This window comes from Ursus americanus, chromosome 7 (genome assembly GCF_024610735.1).
Source record: "Ursus americanus isolate L20-20 chromosome 7, mUrsAme1.1.p, whole genome shotgun sequence".
Lineage (NCBI taxonomy): Eukaryota > Metazoa > Chordata > Mammalia > Carnivora > Ursidae > Ursus > Ursus americanus.
In genome coordinates this window covers 60,712,343-60,725,029 of record NC_142133.1, presented here as the reverse complement: position 1 = coordinate 60,725,029, position 12,687 = coordinate 60,712,343, and the positions used below count along the sequence as shown (strand labels likewise).

The 12,687-nt window shown below is 39.7% G+C and overlaps 1 protein-coding gene across 2 annotated transcripts in view; it reads left to right on the top strand.

The window, feature by feature from the left end:
* The window catches only part of TTC27 (tetratricopeptide repeat domain 27), a 174,465-nt gene that overhangs the window by 57,042 nt on the left and 104,736 nt on the right, over positions 1–12,687 (top strand). For both annotated transcript variants that reach the window (XM_087863743.1, XM_045809106.2), the window contains exon 10: positions 7,123–7,236. In XM_087863743.1, coding sequence (XP_087719869.1) covers positions 7,123–7,236 — 114 coding nt within the window. The remainder of the gene's footprint in view (positions 1–7,122; positions 7,237–12,687) is intronic.

The following is a 12,687-nucleotide window of genomic DNA, read 5'->3' as shown; positions in this document are numbered from 1 at the left end:
GAAACAAGAGTCGGACGCTTAACTGACTGAACCACTCAGGCCCCTCCATTTTAACAGTTTTTAAGTGTATCATTCAGTGACATTAAAGACGTTTACACTGTTAGGTAATTATCAGCACTTTCCATCTCCAGAGCTTTTTTATCACCTCATACTGAAACTCGGTACCCATTAAACACTGGCTCCCTAGACTCTCCTCTCCCTAGAATGACAACCACCATTCTGTTTTCTGTTTCTGTGCATTTCAGTTTTCTGGGTACTTCACGCAATCATAAAATATTTGTCCTTTTGTGCAGGCTTATTTCAATGAGCGTAAGGTCTTCAAGGTTCATCCATCTGTAGTGTGTATCAGAACCTCCTTCCTTTTTAGGGCTGAATTATATTTATATATATAGACCCCCACACACATACATGCCCCATTTGGTTTATCATTTTTCTGTCAGTGAATATTTGAGTTGTTTCTGCCTTTCAGCTATTGTGAATAACACTGCCATGAACACTGGTATGTAAATATCTATTTAAATCCCTCTTTTTATTTCTTTTGGGCATATATCCAAGAATGAATTTGCTGAATCATGTGTAATCCTATGTTTAGTCTTTTGAGGATGCTTTTTTGTCTGTTTTTTTTTTTTATGTGAGAATGCTTTTTTCAATGCCCAGATTTCCTCATATGTACAAAGACATCGTCAAATAACTGCCATGAACGTACAGCTGTCAATAGAAATTCACAATCTGTTAATCCCTGATGTGTTTTGTTTTTTGCTCACATAAATAACTGGTAGCTAGACTCCTAGGCTAGTACAAAATTTAATCAGCTTATGTTTAGGTACTGTATGTTCAGTCCCTCACTGCTTCTCATGACCAGAGCTGAAACTGGGTGCTTATTTAGCCTTGTCTGGGTAAGACACCTCACTATTCCTGATCTGATGGATCCCCGTGTGGGATTTGTGAACATCTTCATTTATTTTACTAATTTTTGGCATCTGAGAAGTTTAAGTGTTCTCTAGTATTTCTCTCTTATATTGGACAGTAAAGAACTTTCATTGGCTTTTAATAACCTGTGTGGGTTTTTTGGTGACTATGAAGTCTATAATAATTATAATCAAATTAATGTTAATTAAAAATATAAAATAACCAAAATTCAACGAAGATGAACTCGGGAATTCGTGTCATTATTTTCCCTTCATCATGACAGAATTTTGTAGGTAGAATAAGCTTTGGTCACATTTAGTCCAGTTGTTTTTCTCTTTATAGATAAGACACATCTTAGTGCAAGAGAAGTTAATCCACTTATTTAAGGGCATAGAGAGAATGGCTGGGAAGGTGGAGGGACCCAAGCTAGTTTAGGAAAGAATTCACCTTAATTTTTAGATTTGTACAAAGTATCATAATGAATTATTTGGAACCTTATTATTCTTTGCTATAAAACAAATGAAATTTTATTAAAACTTTCTAGCTAACAGCAACTTTAGAGATTATCAGATCGAATCCCATCATTGTATAGATGAGGAAGAGGAGGGCTAAAATGGTTAATACCTTTCTCAAGACTTACGCAGCTAATTGGTGGAGAGTCTGGTCTAGAGTCCAGCCCTTTTTTCAGTGCATTTTTCCACTTTGCCACGCCTCTTCTTAAAAAATATGTTATATGCCACAATTTAGCAATGACTTATTTTCAAAAAGCTTGTAAGCTTATTTTATTTGGCATTTGAGCCTATTGTTGTAAAGAAAAATATACCATAAAGTAATGTTTAAGTTTCTGAGCTGCTTCACAAAAGCCTATATAAGCCACAGTGTACCTGGATTATAGTAATAAAAATATTTCATGATACCCAATTAGTATTTACTGTGTTGTGTCCTTGGGGGAGACTATTTTCCCAAATCTATTGAGGGAATGTCAGAAAAAAAAACGTTAACAGGTGATTTTCGTAAGTGCCAGTCACTGTTGATTTACATTTCTTTTTCAGACGAAGCATCTTTGTACATACCCTTTTGCCCCTGTGAAAATGACGACAAACATAAAATCCCTCCTCTGGCCTTTTCGTTCTCTCTGAATGCTTCCAGTGTCCCAGGCTGTACGGAAGGTGCTAGGGAACAGAATGGCCGGGGCCTCCGCGCGGCAGGAGTCAACCTGCATGCGGCAGTGGAGAATCACAGGGGAGAGATGGAGATACTAAGGGAAGGTGGTTGAGAGAGGCTCTCTGAGGAGGTGGCGTGTGAGCTGACACGCGGAGGGGCATGTGAGCTGACAGGCAGAGCCCGCAGGAGGCGGTAGGGTGGTCGTTCTCAGGTCCTGAATTGAGTGGAATTAAGAGTAACTCTGGCTGGGGATGCGGTGGTGACTCCGGACAGACGCGCTTGAGTCCTCACCAGCTGGCCTGCCGTCTGCGTAGTGAGGCTGGTGCTCCCTCCGTTGGTTTGCTTGCTGAACTATTAGATCGGCTATTTCTTAAAAATAGCCTTTTCTTCATAAGTTGGTAGAACATTAGAGCAGATATCCCCCATTGAATTTTCTTTTTCTTACCTAATTATGATTGACTTACCTTGTGGGCAGCAGTGTTCTGAAAATAGATTAAACACAGCCTATCTGAATTTACGTCCTTTAAAAAGACTTTCCCAAGTCTCCCGGCCAAACAGATAGGAGATAAATGCATTCTTCAGTGATGCCATTATCCGGCCGGTTCCTTTTGTAAAGCTTTTCAAATGTCTGTCAGATTGCGTTTTACTCGCAGTGTTTAGTGAGAATGCTTTGCTTGACCTTCGCATAAGAGTCTCAGGCAAACTCTTGTTCTCATGCCAGCGAAGAAAACAGTCCGATTTTATTGTTTTTCAGAGGAGAATAGCTCCCCTGTTTAGTGTGCAAACCTTAAAGCTGGGCTTTAACTCTGACCGGCCGGTCATCAGCGCGGTTGGGAGCTGTAGGGGAGGACAAGTTTTCTTCGGGCTGGGTCTTCTTAGGGCTGGGTCTGCAAATGAACCTGACGGATTAACACGAGGAAAGCACACAGATTAATTTAATACAGATTTTTTTTGGTAACATTGGGAGGCTTCATAAGGAGACAAAGACCTGAAGACACCTGAGTATTTTTATGCTTGGTTTGATGAAGAGTGGGCATCGTGAGGAATATGCTAGGTCAGAGAGTGTGAGCTGTGGGTGTAAAGGATGCTGCTTTCCTCAGGTATAGGGTATAGGGACCCCCTCACAGCAGGGTTTTATGACCTCCTTCAGGACAGGGGGCAGGGGGAAGGTCGGAGTTATCTTCCTGCTTCTGCTGTTTCCTCAGACTCCTTTGGCGTAAAATGTTCAAAATATGGTAATATTTTGGGGATAGTGTGTCCTGAACCCTATCAGAGGTAGTGCCATCAACATGTGCTCACTCTGGGTGGTGATTTTCTGTTAGGGGTCGGAGAAAGCATTACAAGAGGGGAAATCCAGAGGGGGCCAGTTCAGTGGGTACTCTCAGAGGCTTGTTAAGTTTTACCTAATTCATACTTAATCCTCCTCACAACTGTGAGAGGTAGTTACTCCTGTTTTTAGAGAGGAGCAAAGTGAGAGACCCTTGGAGGTCAAGTAACTTCCCAAGGTCACGCAATGAATCATCTCATGTGGTGGAGCTGGGATTCTGCACAAGCTCTGGCTGGCTTGGAGAATGTTCCGCTGTGCTACAGAGCCCTTCCCTCCACGCTCTTCCGTCCTGTCACGAGGTTACAGAGACAGTCCCTTTAATCAGATGAAGAGAAAGTAAGGCAGTGATGCGACCCATTGTGGGTAGTAGAATCACTTTGCAGATTTACTTTACGAAAAGAGTTGTTTCCTTTGGAAATTCTTGAGATCAAACAGTGTTATGAGTTTTAAATAGTTCTTTAATGTATTTTACCTTATGTATCTTTTTATAGTGCCATATACACCTACTTATGTTGATAAAGCCATTTTTCGTGTATATTTTAGGTAATGGAGGCTAACAAGATACAGCTATAGGTTAATCTGGTAAAGTTTATTTTAAGGGGATATAATGTTTTAATTTGCACAGTTATACAAGGACAAGATTACCTAATCCACATTGCATTAGAATGTAAATTACGTGAGGGCGGGGATCTTGTCTGTCTTGCTAGTTTGTCCCTGGGGCCTTGTGCACAGGGCCTTGTACAGAGTAGGTGCTCAAGTGAATTAATGAACAAGTACACTTTGGTGAGACCCCATTTATTGATTCTCCTCCTCCCTTATTCGAGCCCTCTTTGCTGACTCCTGCTCCCCTTAGCAGAGCAGTTTCCCAGCGTTCTTTACTGAGTCTGCTGCTTACATTGCTCTACCAGAGTTTCCTGGGTGGTATCATCCCTTCCAGGAGGTAATCATATCTCGGGAAAGTGTTGAAAAAACACTGTAAAGATGTTCTGGGGATCACGAGACCAAGTATCAGAATGCGCTTTTGCTACTAATGAGGGTGTGACACAGAGCAAGTGCTTAACCTGTTGGTGCTTCATTTTCCTTGTTATTGTAAAGGGGTTGGCTTGATCCACGGTTGAAAATTCAAATGTTTATAGAGGCCAGGCAGGTTACTCACACGGTGGTACAGTGAGGACTTGTAGGGACCGAGATAGAATTTATACTCCATTGAAGGACTTCCTGTTAACTTTTGTTTTTTTAAGATTTTAATTATATGAAAGAGAGAAAGAGAGTATGAGCACAAGCAGGGGGAGGGGCAGAGGGAGAAACAGACTCCCCACTGAGTGCAGACCCGGACCTCCTGAACCCCTTCTCCCCTGACCTTGGGGCTTCATTCCAGAATCATGAGATCATGACCTGAGCCCAAACCAAGAGCCAGCACTTAGCTGGCTGAGCCACCCAGGTGCTCCCCTCTTGCTAACTCTTAGTAAGAATTTGGAGTGATAAATGAATTTGACCAAAAACAAATACTTGTATTATCTTAGCCTAGTAGTTCTTTTTTTTCCTGTTAACATAAATGCAAGTTATATTCAAGAGATAATATTGACGAATTGAATTCTAAAAAAAGGAAAAATTTACCAGTTATCTACTCTACAGTAAAAAGTGGAACTGGGGACAACGTACAACACATAAATAAGTTCTGTCTTTACATTTCTGAATAAAGCTCTTCTAGGAGACATTTAACTTTTGCTGATAAAGTTTTGTGAATCGTGTTCAGAAACGTTGACAACACACACATACACACGTTCTTCGAATAAGTTAAGTAACTAGGATTTTCACTCCAAGATCAATTTCTGCAAGTACCTAGGACTCTATAACTTAAGACTGCATGTTTCTACATGATTTCAATTTCAGTTGCCTTCATTATAATGTTTATCGCAATTTCTTAAAATAATTAGATCAGTGTTTATTGTGACTTTATAACTCCTTCAAATTAGACTTTAATATTTGACACAGTCGTTCCAAAAAATAAATATTCAAGGCCTCAGTTTTAAATTTGCCTTCACAAAGTTGATAACAACTATTAATAGGACTACCGTAAAATAAATGCACCTTTCTTATAAAAATTACTTGTTATAATACAGTTCCCATTCTGTTCTGTAATTCTGATAAGGAATATATTTTTTTGGTGGGGGCGCCTGGATGGCTCAGTCGTTTAAGCATCTGACTCTTGATCTCGGCTCAGGACTTGATCTCATGGTCCTGAATTCAAGCCCCACATTGAGCCCCATGCTGGGCGTGAAGCCTACTTAAAATTTTTTTTTTTTAAAGAATATACTTTTTGATAATAAAACAAGGGTTTAAAATGATTCAGTCCTTGGCAAATCTTAACAGCAGTCACTCCGTGAAGAAGTCCGTCATTCTTGGAGTACAAACACTCAAAAACTGCTGTTAGCATTGAGTTTTTGTGGTTTTCGGTGCTTACTGTTTTAGTTTAGCCTCGTAGGTCTTAAACGTAGCTATGGTTTAGAATTACCTGGGAGTCTTTTAAAAAACACAGTTGCCAGATGCTACTCTTAGGGATCTGATTTACTAAAAAAAACGACAACAACAAAAAACCCCCCAAAAGCTTCTCAAGCGCTTCTAATGTACAGCTAGGTTTTGAGTGATTAATTAGACTCTTAATTAAGTAGGGTGTTTTCTGCACTGACTTTTAGAAACAAGCAAATGATCAAGGATATAGTCAGCTTTCCGACAAATGAGCATTTTCCCTTGTTTCGTAGCAATCTTGACGGAATGTTAGAGTTGTGAATGATCTCTGGGAAACAGTATGGATTCCAGGTCGTTAGCGGAGAGGAAAAACTGTGTTCATTACACCAAGCGGTCCCTACTGCGTCATCATACATTTTGCCTGTTTTTACTCACCCAGAACTTTTACTTTTCCCCCCACTACATGTGTGGTCATAGTCAATGGTTTCTACTATATTCTCTGAACTCATGGCAGTCATACCTTTCTGCGGTTAGGACTTAGCCCTTGCATATTCGAGCTTTTGTCTTAGACCAGTTTTTATTAAGATATCTCCCCTGGGAAAGCGTTTTAACTGAATCAGAGCCTCACTACCCTAACCAAGGCCAGAAAGCATTCTCAGATATGTTAGAATGGTTTTCTGTAATACGTGTTGAAAAAAAGAAGGTCTTTTGCCTTTAAGTGAACAAATACTTAATTTTTGGGCATTCCACGTACTTAAAGTTTGATTTGCACTTGCATCTATGAATTAGGATATATTTTAAGTGAAAAGTTACCACATTTCTAATGATTTGTTTTTATGTTTGAGTTTGGGTAATATTTAAACATTTATTTCAAATTTGGGAAAGATATTTTGAGGTAGTTTATTTTCTCACATTTTTTATAACCTGTGAGACAAAAAGATTTATTAATTTCTGGTGTGATATAGTCTGCCTACTGTTTTGCTTATCTGGAAAGATTTTGATTTATTCCTTAAGGGATTTATTCAATAGATTGGATCCACTAGGTTAAGTGAACGAATGACTGCTCAAGTGAACAAATTCTTCACAAAAATATTTGATAGCACATGTTTTATTATTTTTCGCTGAGAAGATTTTCATATCTGCATTCAGCTGTATTCTGATATTTTTCAAAGAATTAATTTTGTACTAATCAGAGTGGGATCACCGAGCTTATGCCTTCTTTTTGTGTTTGTTTTTTAAATCTCTTCTATCAGTTCTTGCTTTCACAACCAAAGTTTTGGGCTATTCAGACATCAGCTTTGATCCTCCGGACGAAACTTGAGAGAGGAAGCACACGCCGAGTGGAACGGGCAATGAGGCAGACACAGGTGAGAATTAATGTGACAGTTTTTGTCACTCTTTCTGTTACTCTTCCAAGTCTTTATGCAACTAATGAATCATTGAACACTACATCAAAAACTAATGATTAACTCTTTATTGCTGTTAATAAGCGTAGAGATGCCTGGACGGCTCAGTCGGTTAAACGTCTGACTTTGGCTCAGGTCATGAGTTCAGGGTCCTGGGATTAAGCCCAGGGTGGGCTCCCCACTGAGCGGGGAGTCTGCTTGTCCCTCCGCCCCCTCATGTGCACTCTCTCTCTCTTTCTCTCAAATAAATAAATAAAATCTTAAAAAAATAAGCATATATATGTGTTGTGAATATAAAATAATGAGATGTTTTTCATTTTGTTCATTTTGTTATTTTTTAGAATGTAGGTTCTAGAACTTGTTTGGCTCCAGAGCCCATCTGGGTCCCTTAGTAGCTCTGTGACCACAATATTTAACCTCTGTAAAGGAAAACTGTTCCTCGGTTCACAACACTTTTTTTTTTTTTTAAAGATTTTATTTATTTATTCGACAGAGATAGAGACAGCCAGTGAGAGAGGGAACACAAGCAGGGGGAGTGGGAGAGGAAGAAGCAGGCTCATAGTGGAGGAGCCTGATGTGGAGCTCGATCCCGCAATGCCAGGATCACGCCCTGAGCTGAAAGCAGACGCTTAACCACTGTGCCACCCAGGCGCCCCTCGGTTCACAACACTTCTGATACCACACGTGTAGGTTTTCCACACCAAGCATTTCTCCACTTTCCTGTGGACATCAACTGGGTATCCTGTAATTTAATTCAATTCTGACACTATCTAAGCTTAGAGCAGACACCACAGGTTAAGGACTCAGACCCACAAGACTGCCCTCTACTTTATTTTTATTTTATTTTTTAAGATGCCATAAATTTTAACAAGCGTCAGTTTCAGAAATGTTATTTATTTTTTTTCAAATTTTTATTTCAATTCTAGTTAGTTAACATACAGTACAATATTGGTTTCAGGAGTAGGATTCAGTGCTTCAGAGGGGAGGGGGTTGGGGGATTGGGATAGTCCAGTGATGGCTAGTAAGGAGGGCATGTATTGCATGGAGCACTGGGTATTATATGCAAATAATGAATCATGGAACATTGCATCAAAAACTGGGGATGTAGTGTATGGTGACTAACATAACATAATAAAAAATTATTAAAAAAAAAAAGCGTTCAGTGATTCATCACTTACATACAACACCCACTGCTCAACACAACAAGGGCCCTCCTTAATACCCTTCACCCATGTAGCCCACCCTCCACCCACCTCCCCCCAGAAAGCCTCACTTTGTTTTCTGTTGTTAAGAGTCTCTTATGGTTTGTTTTCCTCTCTCTCTCTCTCTCTCTCTTTTACCCCCCCTCCTTTGTTCATCTGTTTTGTTTCTTGAATTCCACATGGGAGTGAAATCATAACGGTGTTTGTCTTTCTCTAACTGACTTACTTCACGTAGCATTGTACCCTCTAGTTCCATGCATGTTGTTGTAAATGGCAAGATTTCATTCTTTTTGATGATGAGTAATATTCCACTGTATATATATACCACATCTCCTTTATCCATCTGTCGATGGACATTTGGGCTCTTTCCATAATTTGGCTATTACTGATAATGCTGCCATAAACATTGAGGAGCAAATCCGTATTTTTGTATCCTTTGGGTAAATACCTACTAGTGAAATTGCTGAATCATTGGATAGTTCTATTTTTAACTTTTTGAGGCATCTGCATACAGTTTTCCAGAGTGGCTGAACCAGTTTGCTTTCCCACCAACAGTGCAAGAGGGTTCCTCTTTCTCCACATCCTCGCCAGTAACTGTTGTTTCCTGTGTTGTTAATTTTAGCTGTTCTGACAGGTGTGAGGTGTTATCATGGTTTTGATTTGTATTTCCCTGGCGATCAGTGATGTTGAGCAACTTTTCATATGTCCGTTAGCCATCTGATGTCTTCTTTGGAGAAGTATCTGTTCATGTCTTCTGTCCATTTCTTAATTAGATTATTTGTTTTTTCAGTGTGGAGTTTGATAAGTTCTTTATAGATTTTAGATACTAACCCTTTATCAGATATGTCATTTGCAAATATCTTCTCCCATTCTGTCAGTTGTTTTTAGTTTTGTTGATTGTTTCCTTCACTGTGCAGAAGGTTTTTATCTTGATGAAGTCCCAGTAGTTCATTTTTGCTTTTGTTTCCCTTGCCTGTGGTGATGTATTTAGTAAGAAGTTGCTACGGCCAAGGTCAAAGAGGTTGCTGCCTGTGTTCTCCTCTAGGATTTTGATGGTTTCCTGACTCACATTTACATCTTCCATCCATTTTGAGTTTATTTTTGTGTATGGTGTAAGAAAGTGGTCCAGTTTCATTCTTCTGCATGTTGCTGTCCAGTTTTCCCAGCATCATTTGTTGAAGAGACTGTCTTTTTTCCATTGGATATTCTTCCCTGCTTTATCAAAGATGAGTTGACCCTATAGTTGTGGGCCCATTTTTGGGTTCTCTATTATGTTCCAGTGATCTATGTGTCTGTTTTTGTGCCAGTACCCCACTGCCCTGATGAGTACAGCTTTGTGTAATAGAGCTTGAAGTCCAGAATCATGATGCTTCCAGCTTTGCTTTTCTTTTTCAGGATTGCCTTGGCTATTTGGGGTCTTTTGTGGTTCTGTATAAATTTTAGGATTGTTTTTTCTAGCTCTGTGAAAAATGCTGTTGGTGTTTTGATAGGGATTGCATTAAATGTGTAGATTGCTTTGGGTAGTATAGACATTTTAACATTGTTTGTTCTTCCAGTCCATGAGCGTGGAATATTTTCCCATTTCTTTGTGTCCTCTTCAATTTCTTTTGTAAGTGTTCTATAGTTTTCAGAGTACAGATCTTTTACCTCTTTCGTTAGGTTTATTCCTGGGTGTCTGAGGGTTTTTGGTGCAATTGTAAATGAGACAGATTCTTTGATTTCTTTTTCGGTTGCTTCATTATTGGTGTATAGAAATGCAACAGATTTCTGTACATTGACTTTATATCCTGCAACATTGCTGGATTCATGTATTAGTTCTGGCAATTTTTTGGTGGAGTCTTTAGGGTTTTCTATATAGAGTATCATGTCGTCTGCAAATAGTGAACGTTTGACTTCTTTCTTGCCGATTTGGATGCCTTTTATTTCTTTTTGTTGTCTCATTGCTGAGGCTAAGACTTCCAGTACTATGTTAAATAGTAATGGTGAGAGTGGACATCCCTGTCCTGTTCCTGACCATAGGGAAAAGCTCTCAGTTTTTCCCTATTGAGGATGATATTAGCTGTGGGTCTTTCATGTATGGCCTTTATGATGTTGAGGTATATTCTATCTATACCTACTTTGTTGAAGGTTTTTATCAAGAATGGATGCTATATTTTGCCAAATGCTTTTTCTGCATCTATTGAGAGGATCTTATCCTTTCATTAATGTAGAGTATCATTTTGATTGATTTGTGAATATTGAACCACCCCTGCAAGACTGCCCTCTACTTTAGATGCTAACCTCAAGTCTGGTTCTGACTGACTGGCTGTAAATCAGGGGTTCTACTGACCCCTACCTGGAGTCCAATAATTTGCTAGAATGGCTCACAGAATTCAGGGAAACTTTACTTACTATTACTGGTTTATTATAAAGGATACAGATGAACAGCCAGGTGAAGAGGTACATAGGGAGGGTCTGGAAGCATCCTGAGCACAGGAGCTTCTGTCGTTGTGATGTTTGGGGTGCATCACTCTCCTGGCATGTGGTCGATTCACCAACCTGGAAACTCCCTAAGTCTGTTTGTTTTAGGGTTTTTAAGGAGGTTTCATTATGTAGGCATGATTGATTAAGTCTTGGCCGTTGATGATTAACCTAATCCCCAGCCCTGCTCCCTTTCCCAGAGGTTGGGAGTGTGGCTGAAAGTTCCACCCCTCTAATCCCACGGCTGGTTCCTGTGTCAACTAGACCCCAGCCTCCAGGAGTCACCTCAGTATCATGAACTGAAGAATGGTGCAAGGGCTTATTATGAATAACAAAAGATGCTGCTTTAGCCCCTACCACTCAGCAAGTTACGGGAGTTTGAGAAGCTCCATGCCAGGAAGCAGGGATGGAGACCAAATATTATATCACATCATACGTCCAAGCTTCATTTTCATCATCTGCAAAAGAGGGTAGTAATAGTACTTACAGTGTAGGTTTGTGATGAGTATTAAAAGAGACAATATAAGAGTTAACAAGATGTGGTTCCACAGGTACAGATTGTATAAAGAAATAGAATTCATCCTGATGCAAAAATAATTAAAATTAATCTGCATTCAGGCATCATCTCCATTTAATACCAATGTTTATTCTCGTCCATTGACTAAATAGCATTTAGTCTCTTTCACTGATTGTCTAATAACCTGTGATGCAGATTGATTGCCAAGAGAAATTTAAAATGTTGCAAAAGATGGAGGATTTCATGAAGTCAATGACAGTGATATTTTTAAGAATTTATTTTTGGCTTTGGAACAGCTTAGTTGTAGGAATGATGTGAAGAGAGGTGCCTGGGGGGCTCAGTTGGTTAAACAGCCAATTCTTGATTTTGGCTCAGGTCATGATCTCAGGGTCGTGGGATCAAGCCCTATGTCAAGCTCCGCGTGAGGTATGGAGACTGCTTAAGAGTCTCTCTCTCCCTCTCCCCTCCCCCCATCTCTCTTTCCCTCTCTTAAAAAAAAAAAAAAGAAAAAATGACGTGAAGAACTCCCATTCATCCTTCTTGATGAGACCCCAGTCAAGTTTTATCAATAGTCCTAATAATGTCCTTTGTAGCAAAAGGATGCAAGCACAGCATTGAGCTGCTTCATCCTTTCAGTTTCTGCCTAAAATTTAAAAAAAAAAAAAAAGGAACGTATATGCCTGCAGGCGCACCTGGTTGGCTCAAGTCAATGGAGCATGCGACTGTTGATCTCGGGGTTGTGAGTTTGAGCCCCACCTTGGGTGTAGAGATTACTTAAAAATAAAATCTTTTTTTTCTTTTAAGATTTTATTTATTCATTTAACAGAGACAGCGAGAGAGGGAACACAAGCAAGAATGTGTATGCCTGCAGGTACCATGTTATCACTGCTAGTTGTTTGGTTTCCAGTTCTATAGGCAGCTCCTGCCCAGCATCTAAACGATGAATGGTGGTTGGGGGGGGGGGAGTCGGAGCATGTCCTAGGTCTAGATGTTTCTTATTTTAATGAGGCTTGAGTTAGATTTTTTAACTGGGAACATTGGAAGGAAATACATAATGAGATGTAAATACGGGGTGAAATATGTTCAGGTTTACCAAATAATCATAAGCATAACTTGGTACCGTTTTACAAGGCTGGGTGGTAGGAAGGAGGAAGAGGTGACTTAGGGAGAATGCATTTGGTGTGTGTGGCATACAGAGTCCTTCAGTCTGCTTCATGTCAGTCTGGTTCCTGC